General features: G+C 44.8%; 2 protein-coding genes across 3 annotated transcripts in view; both read left to right on the forward strand.

Moving 5' to 3' along the window:
- Nucleotides 1-2,075, forward strand: part of tgs1 (trimethylguanosine synthase 1) — a gene marked incomplete at its 5' end in the record, with an annotated part of 13,506 nt that extends 11,431 nt beyond the window's left edge. Inside the window, one exon of the mRNA XM_083689608.1 lies at nt 1,748-2,075. Coding sequence (XP_083545734.1) covers nt 1,748-1,861 — 114 coding nt within the window. The 3' untranslated portion in view covers nt 1,862-2,075. The remainder of the gene's footprint in view (nt 1-1,747) is intronic.
- A 1,471-nt stretch (nt 2,076-3,546) lies between these two features.
- Nucleotides 3,547-15,000, forward strand: part of lyn (LYN proto-oncogene, Src family tyrosine kinase) — a 15,762-nt gene continuing 4,308 nt past the window's right edge. Inside the window, exons 1-8 of one of the 2 annotated variants that reach the window (XM_083690321.1) lie at nt 3,547-3,668; nt 7,798-7,931; nt 8,569-8,623; nt 8,724-8,829; nt 9,550-9,648; nt 9,811-9,914; nt 10,922-11,071; nt 11,640-11,792. In XM_083690321.1, coding sequence (XP_083546447.1) covers nt 7,803-7,931; nt 8,569-8,623; nt 8,724-8,829; nt 9,550-9,648; nt 9,811-9,914; nt 10,922-11,071; nt 11,640-11,792 — 796 coding nt within the window. In that variant the 5' untranslated portion in view covers nt 3,547-3,668; nt 7,798-7,802. The remainder of the gene's footprint in view (nt 3,669-7,797; nt 7,932-8,568; nt 8,624-8,723; nt 8,830-9,549; nt 9,649-9,810; nt 9,915-10,921; nt 11,072-11,639; nt 11,793-15,000) is intronic. The other variant, XM_083690322.1, reaches the window with a different exon arrangement.

Consider the following 15,000-nt stretch of genomic DNA (forward strand, 5'->3'; position numbering starts at 1 on the left):
CCACTAGATTTGTGGTAGCTTGTGCAGCAAACTGATACGTTTTATAATGAGGCCAGTCAGTCTCTGTGTTCAGCCCTGGTTGTTGTTGTAAGACCACTGTTGGTTGAGAGAGCATAAGAATGCATCATTAGCAACTATGAGGCCCATAGAATGCTAAAAATTAAAGTGTTTAACACCAACAACAAGGTAAACCAGTTCCAGTCGGTTCCCAACCATTTCCACCACTGGCTGGGTCCACGTCCCTGTACTGGCTAGTGCTCTGAGAGAGAGACTTCACTGTTGATTTAGAAGAAACATTCTGATTGCTGTAAAGACTAGCATTGACAGCTTTATAGCTAACCAAGCAGTACCGTGTCTGCAGAAATGTACAAGGACACACTCTAATGGACATTCCTTACAGGGCCTACCAAGGCCGGCGGTGGCTGTGCTGCTTCTTGCCAACCCAATCAAAAGTTGAGAAAAAACATTTGTTTGTTCAGCCAATGGAAAAATAGCACAGAAAATACCCGTACCGTTTCTAACTTCTAATTGGGTGGGCAGTCTACAGCCCGCCTCCAAAGTCAGCCACTGCCCACCCCATCTTGTCACCGTGTTCAGGCACAAACACTCAAGAGTTCTGATGCAGACCCGTCCGCTGCACAGAGTGTCTCTCGGAGAATGCCGAGGGGGAGGGGTGTTGCTATGACAACTATGAACTCTGATGGCTCAGATTGCACACACACAGGGCAAGGCAAAGCAAGTAAAAGCACACACACGGTCCCACTGCTCGTGAAAAATCACACACTCAAATGCATAACCTGCTCTAACTCGTGTATGGATTGGAGCAAATTAGTGTTCTAAATGTTAGTTTAACACCTTGGTGAAAGTGTTGTGCTCTCAATTGTGGGTCATACAGATTCTGATGATCCCACCATCACCCCCTGTCAGTCTCTGAAAAGATCCCTGCTCAACATCCTTGACAGGGCCATTTCAGAAATGGAAAACAGATTTTCCAAGAAGACTGTAGACCTAATGACAGCCATATACAGTCTTGTACCCAAATCGAGTGCATTTCTAGATTCCACCTTGTTGCGCCCTCCGCATGTGCTTGCTGGCACTGCGGCAGATGATCTGAATCTGAAAAATGAAATTCTTGTTGCAAAACCTGGTTGGTTGGTCGGTCAAGAAATGTCCAAATGAAACAGACCTGTCCACTGTGTGTAAACACCTGCAGGAGTATAAGGACGTTTTTCCTGTGTTGCATCAATTGTATGTAACAGCCCTGGTAATTGGTGTGTCTTCAGCATCATGTGAGAGTTCCTTCTCCACACTGTCAGGAGTCCTAACCCCCTATTGTCGCACCATGTTCCATGAAAGAAAGAGGAATTTGGTGATCTTGGCATATGAGAAATCAATAACAAATACCTTAGACGTGGATGAATTTGTTAGAATTTTTGCCAAGGGAAACAGGAGACTGATGTTATAGATGGATGGATGGATAGATAGATGAAATGGATATATGACTGATATACTGTACACATACCTTCAGGCTACTTGTCCACTTCTCTAACCTCTGGGCTGCCTACCGCCCATGTTGCCCACCTATTATTTCTACCAGCCCACCCTAATATAGCAGGCTAAAACCGGCCCTGGGGCCTACTGTATATCACAGCGCTGACAGAATTCCGTAAGCGTGTGTGTGTGCTCTCTGTGAACGTTTAGGACTGTCGTCATGGTAACGGTTGCTTTTGTTTTTCTTACGGTCCAGATTGCCTCTCTCGCCGGGCCTGGGGGGAGGGTCGAAGTGGAACAGAACTTTCTCAACAACAAGCTGAAGACGATCACTGCTTATTTTGGCAATCTGATCAAATCCGATGGCTAGTTTTGCTTTTGTTTTATGAAAGGGTATTCCTCCTCCTGTTGTTGGTTTTTGGCGTCGGTACTTTTAATTGTATGTTGTTTACTATATCTGTTGTTGGTTTTTGTCGACGGTCCATCCATTTTGTTACGGCACGTTTTATTGTTTTTATTAATCAAAGAACCGATCCTGCATATTCTATTTTTCTATTAAAGCTAACCATGCCATCTTACATTCAGTAGTGGTCAGTGATGACTTCTTCTCTGGAATTACACCGCTCTGTTGTCATGTTTCAAATGCTACGCAACACTTCACTCACACATCACTGTGAGTAGCTAGCTCTGGGTCAGCCAGGGGAGGCTGGTGGAGGTAGAAATCGGAGGACGGGCTCATTGTAAATGCATGGAAGGAGGAATGGTATCCCTTTCCATGTATTACAATGAGCCCATCCTCTGATTTCTGCCTCCGCCAGCCGCTACTGCTGCCATATGAACCCTATTGATTCAGCTCCAGCTGAGCTGCTGTGTTGATATTCTAGATCTCTATCAGACCCAGTCACTCATGCCAGGCCAGACTCCAGACTTTTGATCCAAACCTCTGGCATCGCAAGATTAAGAGGGGCAGAGAGAGTTGTCGGAGACTCCAGGGGAGGCTGGTGGATGCAGAAGTCAGAGGACGGCTCATTGTAATGCATGTCCTCATTCTATGCATTACAATGGGCCCATATTCCAACGTCTACCTCCACCAGCCTCCCCTGGTAAACTCATCAAACTAGACATTCATATATATATATATATATATATATATATATGAATGTATTATATATAATATATATATATATAATACATTCATAATCATACATATAATATTCATAATCATTTACAGTATTATACAGGCGTCACACAGTATAGTATTTCTTACTGTAACGTATCTTTCTTTCATCTTTTATATCGCAAAGCGTCACAGCCTTACAGACTTGCATGTCAGACACATCCCTATTTATATTCCTAATATAACTAAAGTATATCACAATAGTACTCTCCTGCCACGATAACAGACAGTTTCACATTGCCCCTTTACGGTACATTTGTTTTAGTGTGTCGTATCCATTACCATTGTCTTCCCCTTTCCTGGAAATAGACATAGTCTTCATTAGAATTGATTCACCCAATTGAGTTTTACGATTCCGCATTTTTTGTGAATCAATAGCTTTTCTACGTTATGCTTCATAAACATATGATACACATTACTCCATAGGTTCTTAATACTCTCTGATTACAATATAAACGTTTTCATTATTATAGCATTTATTTAATGTTTTATGCAAAACCAGCCTCTGTCCTTCGGCCCCTATGTCAGTCAATGGACTATTGATAAACGTGTGTGGTTTTACTAAATTAATAGGCCTACATGTGATCAATAAAGGTAGATATGTCATACAGTAAAGTTCTGTCTGTTAAAGTTGACTGCTGAAGTTTTGTGCAATTGCGAATTCCTGCACAGACAGCCTAGCGGTCAAAACTGAACAGTTGTGTCTCAACACGACATTAGTCATTTCCTGATGCGATCCAAACTGTTCTGATCGTTGGACTTTCAGATGTTGTTCCCTCTGAGGGTTATTATGCAAATAATTTAGGACAAATGTACCAGGAAGTTGCAGTAAAAAAAAGTCCCAGCCATCTCCTGTGTGAAGTTCCTCATTCTGGTCGGTGAACGTAACGGCCTCTGCCAGACCAGACCTCCGCTCTGATAAGGGGTAACGCCGACGAAAGTTGAGCGGTACATCAAGTCGTCTTTTCAAGGTGGATTTCAAACTACTGATATTTGACAGGTAAGACAACTTTTATTGTGTTAGAATTATTTTTAAAAAAATTGTTTTTTTATCGTTTTAAATTTTTTACTTTTATCGTTTTTTTTTACTTTTTTTTTTAGCGTGTCTGAGTGACAGTGCGATACAATTACAACTTGTTTTATTTCTTCCAAAATGAAGAGCTACAAGTTGACATCAAACGTAAAAACTCCTGACTGTTTGCTTGAGCTGGTTGCTTTTACAAGAGTTGATTGAATTTCCCTGGCCATCTCACCCTATATCACACCTATATCACACCAGATCGCTCAACAGAGCACTAACGTTAAAGGTGTGAAAAGTCCGGGACTCACAGTCGCTCACACTCGCCGTGGGCGCATCCAAGCGTGCATACAAGATGAATTAATTGCTTGGGTGACTCATAATAAGTCGCTCATTCAGCATATATATATACACACACACACATATATACACACACACATATATATATATATATGTGTGTGTGTGTGTGTGTGTGTGTGTCTATATATGTGTGTGTGTGTGTAATATATATATATATATGCTGAATGAGCGACTACACACACACACACACACACACACACACACACTCATCGGCCACTTTATTAGCTACATCTTGCTAGTACCGGGTTGGACCCCTTTTGCCTTCAGAACTGCCTTAACTCTTTGTGGCATAGATTCAACAAGGTGCTGGAAACATTCCTCCGAGATTTTGGTCCATATTGATATGATAGCATTACGCAGTTGCTGCAGATTTGTCGGCTGCACATCCATGATGCAAATCTCCCGTTGCACCACATCCCAAAGGTGCTCTATTAGATTGAGATCTGGTGACTGTGGAGGCCATTGGAGAACAGTGAACTCATTGTCATGTTCAAGAAACCAGTTTGAGATGATGTGAGCTTTGTGACATGGCACGTTATCCTGCTGGAAGTAGCCATTAGAAGATGGGTACACTGTGGTCATAAAGAGATGGACATGGTCAGCAGCAATACTCAGGTAGGCTGTGGCGTTTAAACGATGCTCAATTGGTACTAAGGGGCCCAAAGTGTGCCAAGAAAATATCTCCCACACCATTACACCACCACCACCAACCTTGGAGTTACTGTTGCCTTTCTATCATTTTGAACCAGTCTGGCCATTCTCCTCTGACCTCTGGCATCAACAAGGCATTTTCGCCCAGAGAACTGCCGCTCACTGGATATTTTCTCTTTTTCTGACCATTCTCTGTAAACCCTAGAGATGGTTGTGCGTGAAATTCCCAGTAGATCAGCAGTTTCTGAAATACTCAGACCAGCCCGTCTGGCACCAACAACCATGCCACGTTCAAAGTCACTTAAATCCCCTTTCTTCCCCATTCTGATTCTCGGTTTGAATTTCAGCAGGTCGTCTTGACCAGGTCTACATGCCTAAATGCATTGAGTTGCTGCCATGTGATTGGCTGATTAGATATTTGCATTAACAAGCAGTTGAACAGGTGTACCTAATAAAGTGGCTGGTCAGCATGCTATATGCTGGTGAGTATGCTATATATATATACACATTTTGCAAAGGCTACAAGTTTAACTTAACAAAGAAGAAAAAAAGGGAATCATTTAATAACAATAAAAAAAAGAATAATCAGGTTAGCACCAGGCCATTTAATTTAAATAAATCTTGGGTTGTTATTCACGTCCTGTGGACAGGTACGTGAAAGTATGTACGTGAATCCTGCGTGTATTTTCGGTGATGCCTGCCTGCCTGCCCAGTCAAAAGAGGAAGTTTGCTGCAGGCAGCTAGCCACAGAAACCGACGAGCCTGCCTGTGAGTCTCATCTGGCCTGAGCTCTGTCTTCATCAGCTTCCTGACTGTGTCATCTCTAAATACAGCAGCCAAGTGTCAAGGCAGCCTCCGAACCAGCCGGGTTGAACTGAACAATGTCGCGTTTGCTATTGTTTGCTCTGAGAAGTGAGATCACAAGGGGTGGGCCCCACAACCATTTACTGGATGCTAATAGTGTTTATCGTAACGTGTATTTGTTTAATGGTCTTAATGCATTTTCCTAATCGTTTAACACATGAAACCGTTAACCGCGATGATGAATAACTGGAGAACAATGAAAAACAGAGAGAGAGAGGGGGGGGGGGGGGGGGTGTGAGGCAGAGAGAGATGTTTAACCTGCCAGGGGGGGGGGGGGCGTTAAAGTTTCAGTCTCTACGAGGCTTATGATGCCATTTGACTGAATATGAAACAGAGGGTGGGAGAGGTGGAGGAGGAGGGGGAGGGGGGGGAAGAGGGAGACCCAGGCAGTGTGCCTTTAAACTGTAAAGTGGCCAGAAAACAAAACAGTTAAATATTCTCTTAGGGGTCCAAAGTTTGAGGAAACAGTTACTGTGTCGAGTTTCCTCAAGGAAAAACAATAGTCGGGCCAGTCTCTGATAAAGATCCATTCTAATTGGGGCTGACCTAGATAATGACTATTCCATGTGTTTTCCTCCCTCCGTTTTGGCTTTACTATAACAGTTCACTACAGTATTCACCAGTATGTTGTCAATTACAGGGGAGGCTGGTGGAGGTAGAAATCGGAAGGACGGGCTCATTGTGATGCACGGAACGGAATGAAGAACGTTCCCTTCCTCATTCCGTTCCGTGCTTTGCAATGAGCCCGTCCTCTGATTTCTACCTCCATCAGCCTCCTCTGGTCTGTTGTATAACGTTGTGGCTCATACAGTATGTGTGGGAATGGTCACTTTGAAAGCATCAGATAATTCACCAGGTCGCTGTGAGGGCAGGGAGGGAGACCAGTGAGGGAGGGAGGGAGACCAGTGAGGGAGGGAGGGAGACCAGTGAGGGCAGGGAGGGAGACCAGTGAGGCAGGGAGGGAGACCAGTGAGGGAGGGAGGGAGGGAGGGAGACCAGTGAGGCAGGGAGGGAGACCAGTGAGGGCAGGGAGGGAGACCAGTGAGGGAGGGAGGGAGACCAGTGAGGCAGGGAGGGAGACCAGTGAGGGAGGGAGGGAGGGAGGGAGACCAGTGAGGCAGGGAGGGAGACCAGTGCAGAAGATTCATACATTTTCATTTCTATTTTCACAGACGGACCAATCAGCTACTTTTCTATTATATTCTCTTGTATTCTACTGTATGTTTTTAGACTATGACACACAGGAAGTGTAGGGAGCTGCCCAGGGGGCCTCTTACACTCTTAGACGTTTCCTGCTGGTTGACTGACTGCTAACCACCACCGCCATGGCCTGAATGTGCTTCAGCCACCACCTCCTCCTGTCACAAAAGGAGACTCTCTGTCTCTACAAAAAGTTCCCAGACCTTGCAGAGATAAACGTGTCTGTGTGGTTAGGTGTTAGGTGCTTCTTTCTAATAGAACTGCTCTGTCATTGTCATCGTTATGACAACAACGTTCGTAGAAGTTGGCTGAAGCGCAGTATCTGGAGCCGGAAGGCTAGCATTAACTGACACCACAGAGGCTGTCACAGACCGCGTTGTGACGAGAACGTGGCCTCGTAGTTGTTCTGATACACCACACCTCCGCTGTCCTAAGCCCACTCATTCACATGCTACATAGCCGCGGGGCGCTCCGAACACGTTTGTTTTGATTTGAAGGTGACTTTAAAGTAGGCAGACAGGCAGCGCAGCATCGATGCTAGTGGTACTAGATCAACTCCTCTCGTAAGCTGTTATTCAAACAGACACATATTGGGCCAAATCCAATATTCATGCACTGTTTTAGGCTGATACTCTTGTAGGGTTACCTTATCTGAATAAGAATGAATCTCTCTGTTTGTTAAAGTGGAGCTCTGGAGTTGGACGTTAAAAGATAAACTTCAGTTAATAAATGAGTAATGCTTGCTAATGTTTGTGGATGAATTATGAACTTTGTTTGAGCTTCTTGATATGTCTGTCTATCTATCTATCTATCTATCTATGTATCTATCTATGTATCTGTCTATCTATGTATTTATCTATCTATCTATCTGTCTGTCTGTGTCTGTCTTTCTGTCTGTCTGTTTGTTTAAATGTCTGTCTGTCTGTTTGTTTAAATGTCTCTCTTTCTGTCTGTCTGTTTGTTTAAATGTCTGTCTGTGTGTTTGTTTAACTGTCTGTCTGTCTGTCTGTAACTGTCTGTGTCTCTCTCCTAACAGACAACATGGGTTGTAAGAAGTCCAAGCTGAACGATGGCCTGAGTGGCGGAGGTCTAGAGGGCAAAGGTCGCAAGCAAGGACGGGCCGAGCCCACTGTCTATGTGAGAGACCCTACCTCCACTAAACCACTTATTGTAAGTCCTGAGTAGTAGCGTCAACCACACGCAGGGGAGGCGGGTGAAGGTAGAAACTGGAGTGTGTTTGATACCGTTCCTCATTCCAATCCATGCACTGCAATGAGCCCGTCCTCCGATTTCTACCTCCACCAGCCTCCCCTGGTTGTGTAGTGAGTAGTCAGGGGAAACAGTTTGGCTACATCTCAAAAGTCTAAGGTAGAGTCCTCTTCTTGTCTCCTTGTATCCTTCCCTTCACACAGACAGGTGGAACCTAAGCCACTGGTTAGCCTACTTTGTAAGCCTTTATTAAGCAGCACCGTTTCAGCTGTTTTTTACCACAGTATTTATGAAGAAAATACTTGGTACCTATGTGGTAACTTTCTGGTTCTTTCCTCAGCACTGAATGAGGCGTTCTCACCTAATGTACTGTTTCAGATGAGATGTTTGAGTGAGAGACAATAGGTTACATCATAGAATGTGTTGTGGTACTGTAGATTGTTGATTATTGTAGATTGTGATTGTTGAATATTTTAATTTTCATTCTTACACAGTGCTTGATCCCACTCTCTCTCTCTCTCTCTCTCTCTCTCTCTCTCTCTCTCTCTCTCTCTCACTCCCTTCTTCTCTCTGTCCCTCCCTCCCTCCCTCCCTCCAGAATACCTCCACTCCTAGTGGTCTCCTGCCTGGTCAGATGTTTATGAAAATGGAAGGTAAGATTTCTGCATTTCTTTTTTGCACCTTTTTACCTGTAATATTAGTTGTAGAGATCATCTTCTATATTCCTAGTATCTCCCCTCTTTCCTCCCACAGAGAAAGACAAGTCTGGCAAAATAGTTATTGCAATATTTCCGTATGACGCCATACATGCAGACGATCTTGGCTTCAAGAAGGGAGAGAAGCTCAAGGTCTTAGAGGAGTAAGTATCTCCTCTCCTCTTCTCTTTTTTTCTCTCCTCTCCTCTCCTCTCCTCTCCTCTCCTCTCCTCTCCTCTCTTCTCTTCTCTTCTCTTCTCTTCTCTTCTCTTCTCTCCTCTCCTCTCCTCTCCTCTCCTCTCCTCTCCTCTCCTCTCCTCTCCTCGTTCTTCTCTTTCACTGCTAGGTGTGTTGGACCCACACATTACAACCAACCAATCCAGTGTTTGTCATGTGCTTTGACCTTGATTCAACAAGGAAGTCCTGTGTAGGTCAAGAACCTCGCATTCAAGGGAAACCTGGACAAGCAGTGTCAACATTACGCTAGCTGGAACATTGTTTGATCAGCCATTTTGTTTACAGATTAAATGTTGTTGGACAGTTGGAGGCTGAAGACCATCATCTTACACTGTAGAGTAGAGAATCTGGTAACCCATTATTTGACAGCCTTGTTACAGCTGGTACTTACCCAGTGTTCACTAAGAAACTGTTTGGCAGCTATGTAGTAACAAGTAGTACGTTTTGGTAATTCCTCTATCTCAATAAACCCCCTGAAAAACAATGTGCTGCTCATGCAGTCAATTCAAACAAATACAAACAACAGTTAGACATTACAGATATAGTGCCGAAAACACAATACAATGCAACACATCAAACAAATACAAACAAAATCCTAATACAACCTTTTTCAGACACTGATATCATATTTGTGAATGTGTTTTCAGACACGGTGAATGGTGGAAGGCCAAGTCTTTGTCCACCAAAAAGGAAGGTTTCATTCCGTCCAATTACGTCGCCCAGGCCGACACCATGGAGACTGAGGAGTGAGTGACGTTATTCTCACGATCGTTGGATGATTTCTCTCACAAACCCACAAGGTTTTCTATTCAGAGTCAAAAACAGACTCTTTGTAATTCGTTCTTCTGAGGCGCGATTCGACCTCGAAACCGTGTGACTTGACTGATATTTGTCCTATTCTTCCCTAGATGGTTTTTCAAGGATATTACAAGAAAGGACGCAGAGAGACAACTTCTGGCACCGGCAAACAAACCCGGGTCGTACCTCATACGAGAGAGCGAGACGTCAAAGGGTATGGAACTCTTTAGAAACACTCAGAATAACTCACCTCTTATTTCAGTGTTTCTGAAATGAAAATCATGACCACAGTTAACTCCTGACTGCCAGCTCAGTGGCCTTGTGGTTAGAGTGTCTGCCCTCGAGTCAGGCAGAAAAGATCTCCTGTAGCGCTCCTTAGTACATTGTGGTTGTAGTAATCTGTTGCTAAGGAGCTTCTCTGCTCTGCCACAGTGTCATGTAGGGGATGGGAATGATGCTGCCCCCCCCAGCATACCACCGCGTACAGCAATGCGCTGGCCACCACTGACTGGTAGAACATGTTCAGCAGAGTCCTGCACACGCCAAAGGACCATCAATGTCCGCCCCATGTGACTCACAGAGAACTTAGGAGATGGGTTATTGGTAGCTAGCTAGCATTAGGAGATTCATCCAGCTAGCTAGCATTAGGAGATTCATCCAACTAGCTAGTATTAGGAAATTCATCCAGAATGGTACCGCCCGTCTGGTGTTCAATCTCCCATGTCACCCCCCTTCTTCGCACTCTTCCCTGGCTCCCGGTAGCAGCTCGCATCAGATTCAAGACCCTGGTGCTCGCCTCATGCTGCAGAAACAGGAGAGAGGCTCCCGCCCCTATGGGCCGTTCTGGCTCAACATTTAGTTACTAACTCCTGATTAGTCTGATGCAATACAGTGTACTGTATGTTCCCAGAATACATTCCAAAATATATGGATTCATAAAGACATATTTTTCTCTATTTCTCTGATGAGGATCACCATGGTCCTGATTTGTTCTATTCTGTCATATGTGAATATATAAATATGTGTGTCTTTGTCTTTATTAAGAGTATTGAGTCATTTCTAAATGTGTGTGTGTGTGTGTGTGTGTGTGTGTGTGTGTGTGCGTGTGTGTGTGTGTGTGTGTGTGCACATGTGTGTATATATGTGTGTGTGTGTGTGTGTGTGTGTGTGTGTGTGTGTGTGTGTGTGTGCAATTGGGGGATGTGTGTGTCTCTCCTCCAGGCAGTTACTCCATGTCTGTCAGAGATGTGGACGTCCAGGGAGCAGACGCTGTCAAACATTATAAGATCCGTACTCTGGACAATGGAGGCTTTTACATCTCCCCCAAGATCACCTTCACGGATATTAGCAGCATGATCAAACATTACCACAGTGAGTTGTATACACAACCATTCCGTCCCATGCATTACAATGAGCCCGTCCTCCAATGTCTACCTCCCCCAGCCTCACCTGATGAGTTCTGTACACAATACAGTCATTAAGGATTAGAGCGCTCCTTTCATGGTGAGCAAACTTCATCTTTAGGGAGTCGCCCCAGGCGGGTCCTCTGGCTTTACTTTGAGGTAGTTTAGAGGTAATCTCACTCTCTCACACGGCAGATTTTGAGTCTGGCTCGCAAGAAAAGTTATTTTAGGACTTCTAGTACATGTATTGTGACATGTTTTACCTTAGTGAACTTGTAGAAGTCTCAAGTCTTAAGAATATAGTAAGACACCTCTGCCATTGCTCAATATTGTCCCTCTCTCTCTCTGTCTCTCTCTCTCCCTCTGTGTGTGTGTGTGTGTGTGCGTGCCTCCCTGTGTGTGCGTGTGTGTGTGCGTGCGTCCGTGTGTGTGTGTGTGTGTGTGTGTGTGCACGTGCGTGCCTCCACGTGTGTTTGTGTGTGTGCACGTGCGTGCCTCCGTGCGTGTGTGTGTGCGTGTGTCTTCACCACCCCCAGAGCAACCGGACGGTCTGTGTCGGAAGCTGGAGAGGGCGTGTGAGAAGCCCAAGGCCCAGAAGCCCTGGGACAAAGACGCCTGGGAGATCTCTAAAGAGTCCATCAAGATGGTGAAGAAGCTAGGAGCCGGACAGTTTGGGGAAGTCTGGATGGGTGAGTCCACAAAACACACACTCTCTGTGTGTGTGGAGGCTGGTGGAGGTAGAAATCAGAGGAGGACACACTCCTCATACCATTCCATGCATTACAATGAGGCCGTCCTCCGATTTCTCCCTTTTATCAGCCTCCCCTCGTCTGTGTGTGATGGAGAATGTTATGCTATCCACATTTAATTTAACCTTTGTTCATTTAACATATTTCTACATGTACAGAAGGTTAAGTCAAGTAAGAACAAATTCTTATTTATAATGATGACAAGGCGTTCGCCGTATAAAGGACATTCCGTTATGCACTTAATGTGTGGGAGTGAGTGAGTGAGTGTACAGCAGTGGAGGCTGGTGGAGGCTGAAATCGGAGGACAGGCTCATTGTGATGCTTGGAATAGAATGAGGAATGCAAGCTGTCTTACTATATTCTTCGGACTTTTTGTTTACTTCTACAAGTTCACTAAGGTAAAACATGTCATAAAACTAGAAGTCATGTGCTAGAAGTCATAAAATAACTTTTCTTGCGAGCCAGACTCAAAATCTGCCGTGTGAGAGAGTGAGATTACCTCTAAACTACCTCAAAGTAAAGCCAGAGGACCCGCCTGGGGCGACTCCCTAAAGATGAAGTTTGCTCACCATGAAAGGAGCGCTCTAATCCTTAATGACTGTATTGTGTACAGAACTCATCAGGTGAGGCTGGGGGAGGTAGAAATCGGAGGACGGGCTCATTGTACATGGAACATTGTACATGGAACGAAATGAGGAATTGTGTTTGATATTCCATTCCTCATTCCGTGCCATGCATGACAATGAGCACGTCCTCCGATTTCTACCCCCACCAGCCTCCCGTGGTGGATTCAGGTCACTCTGCTGTATCTCCTGTGGGCTGGAAGTGATATGACTGTATGTTTTAGCTGGAATGGATGAGTCAACCCTATGCCTGTAAGCGTGTGTTGGATACCGTGCCTCATTCCGTTCCGTGCATGACTAGGAGCCCGCCCTCAGATGTCCACCTTCGCCAGCCTCCCCTGCTGTACAGTACAGTGTGTGTTTGTGTGGAGCCTCAGGGAGGTCTGGGGGCCTGGGGCTGGGAGCGGCTGGGTTTTCTCCCTATCATAACTGATATCTGTAGAGGAAATGTGAGAGTGTCTGACTCAGGCGTTGGATTTGCATGTTGGCCGAGGGTTTATGAGGATTCATGATTCATGCCCTCCCTTCCCGCTCCCCTGCCAACATGAATAGCAGGAAGCAGTCGGCTTTGCAAATATACAAATGGAGCGCGGGGCCTCCGTCCTCCGTGCTGTCCTGCAACCTCGCAGCCTCCCCCTGTCCTCTGCTCAAGATGTTTCCTTCTCTCTCTCTCTCTCTCTCTCTCTCTCTGCCAGCCAGCCAGCTGAACTCACGTTTCCTCTCATTCAACTCCTTGTAATTGTTATGTCTTGGGATTTTTAGTCACTTCTTCTTCTCTTTTCCATGACAATACTAAGTTGTTCTTGGTTTGTTCTGTTCTGTGGAAACACTATGGAGAAGTAGAAAAGGACTTATACATAAAGATATAAGATAGGGACTCATACAAAGATATGCGGAACAACTCTGGATGGACGAATTCATTAGAAAGAACCCTCTTGCCTGGTCGCTTCACTGTCAGTAATGTTGAGACATCCCCTGGCTGTTTAGCTGTGTTGTGTTAGTGTTATTGTTCTAGAATAAGTAGAATCAATGGAGGTCTATCTATAGTGCTGCAACCGTTACCTTGCATTCCCCCTGAGGGGTCATACAGTTGGTGTTTGTTCAGAGAGCAGCCAAGCTGCAACACAGGAAAATATTACGTCTCTCAGGGCTGTGTGTGTGTGTGTGTGTGTGTGTGTGTGTGTGTGCGTGTGCGTGTGTGTGTGTGTGCCAGTGTCTACTTTTAGGTCTGGTTAACACGTGCTTTCTCGTAAGTCATGCTAGGCAGAAATGGTAACCAGGATAACCAACCGATTCTTTTTGTAGCTAAATCTCATTTTGACCACATGAATTTTATGTAACCGTATGTCGACACCGGGGGAGGCTGGGGGAGGTAGAAATTGGAGGACGGGTTCATTGTAATGCATGGAATGGAACTGAATGGAGCCTCCACTGGTAGACACAATAACAGGCCATTCAGTCCATGAGGCAGTCAGCAGACGTCGACATGAGGAGTGACTGTGAGCAATACCTGAATGATAGATTAGCCAAGTAGGATCCTAGGGACGACCCTACCCTACCCTACCCTACCCTACCCTACCCTACCCTACCCCAAGCTCCAACCCTAACCTTAACCTTAACCCTTACTCATCCCTTACCATAACCATAACCCTTACTCATCCCTTACCATAACCATAACCATAACCCTTACTCATACCATAACCATAACCCTTACTTATACCTTACCATAACCATGACCCTTACCTTGACCGTTTCAAATCTCTACTTCAATGGGGGGACGTCAGAGTCGGGCCGCCCCAAGCATCCCAGTTAGTATTTACAATACAGGAATATATGATGTCCACCCTTCCTGTTTCCTACGGCAGCCATCTTGCATGCTGACAAGCTACCTCTCCTCTCAACAGAACAGTGAATATAAGGATAGAAATCAAATAAATTCAAATAAATAACAATTCAAATATCAGTCAAACAATAAGTGGAGTAAGATAACTAGTATACTGTACATATCTAAAGCTACTGCATGTATCAGAGGTGGTCTGTACTGTAAGGAGTTAAATATTATATTATATTATATATACACTGACGGAGCACTTTATTAGGAACACCTGTACACCTTCTCATGGTGGAGGTGGTATAATGGTGTGGGGAATGTTTTCTTGGCACACTTTGGGCCCGTTAATACCAATCAATCATCGCTTGAATGCCACAGCCTATTTGAGTATTGTTGCTGACCATGTGCATCCCTTCATGGCTACAATTTACCCATCTTCTAATGGCTACTTTCAGCATGATAATGCACCATGGCACAAAGCAAAAGTCCTCTCAAACTGGTTTCATGAACAGTTCAGTGTTCTTCAGTGGCCTTCCCAGTCCCCGGATCAGAATCCAATAGAGCACCTTTGGGATGTGGTAGAACGGGAGATTCACAGCTTGAAAGTGCACCTGAAAAATCTGCAGGAATTGCATGATGCAATCATGTCATCATGGACCAGAATCTTAAAGGAATGTTTCCAACATCTTGTGGA

The sequence above is a fragment of the Argentina silus genome, assembly GCF_951799395.1.
Source record: "Argentina silus genome assembly, chromosome: 18".
Classification (NCBI taxonomy): Eukaryota; Metazoa; Chordata; class Actinopteri; order Argentiniformes; family Argentinidae; genus Argentina; species Argentina silus.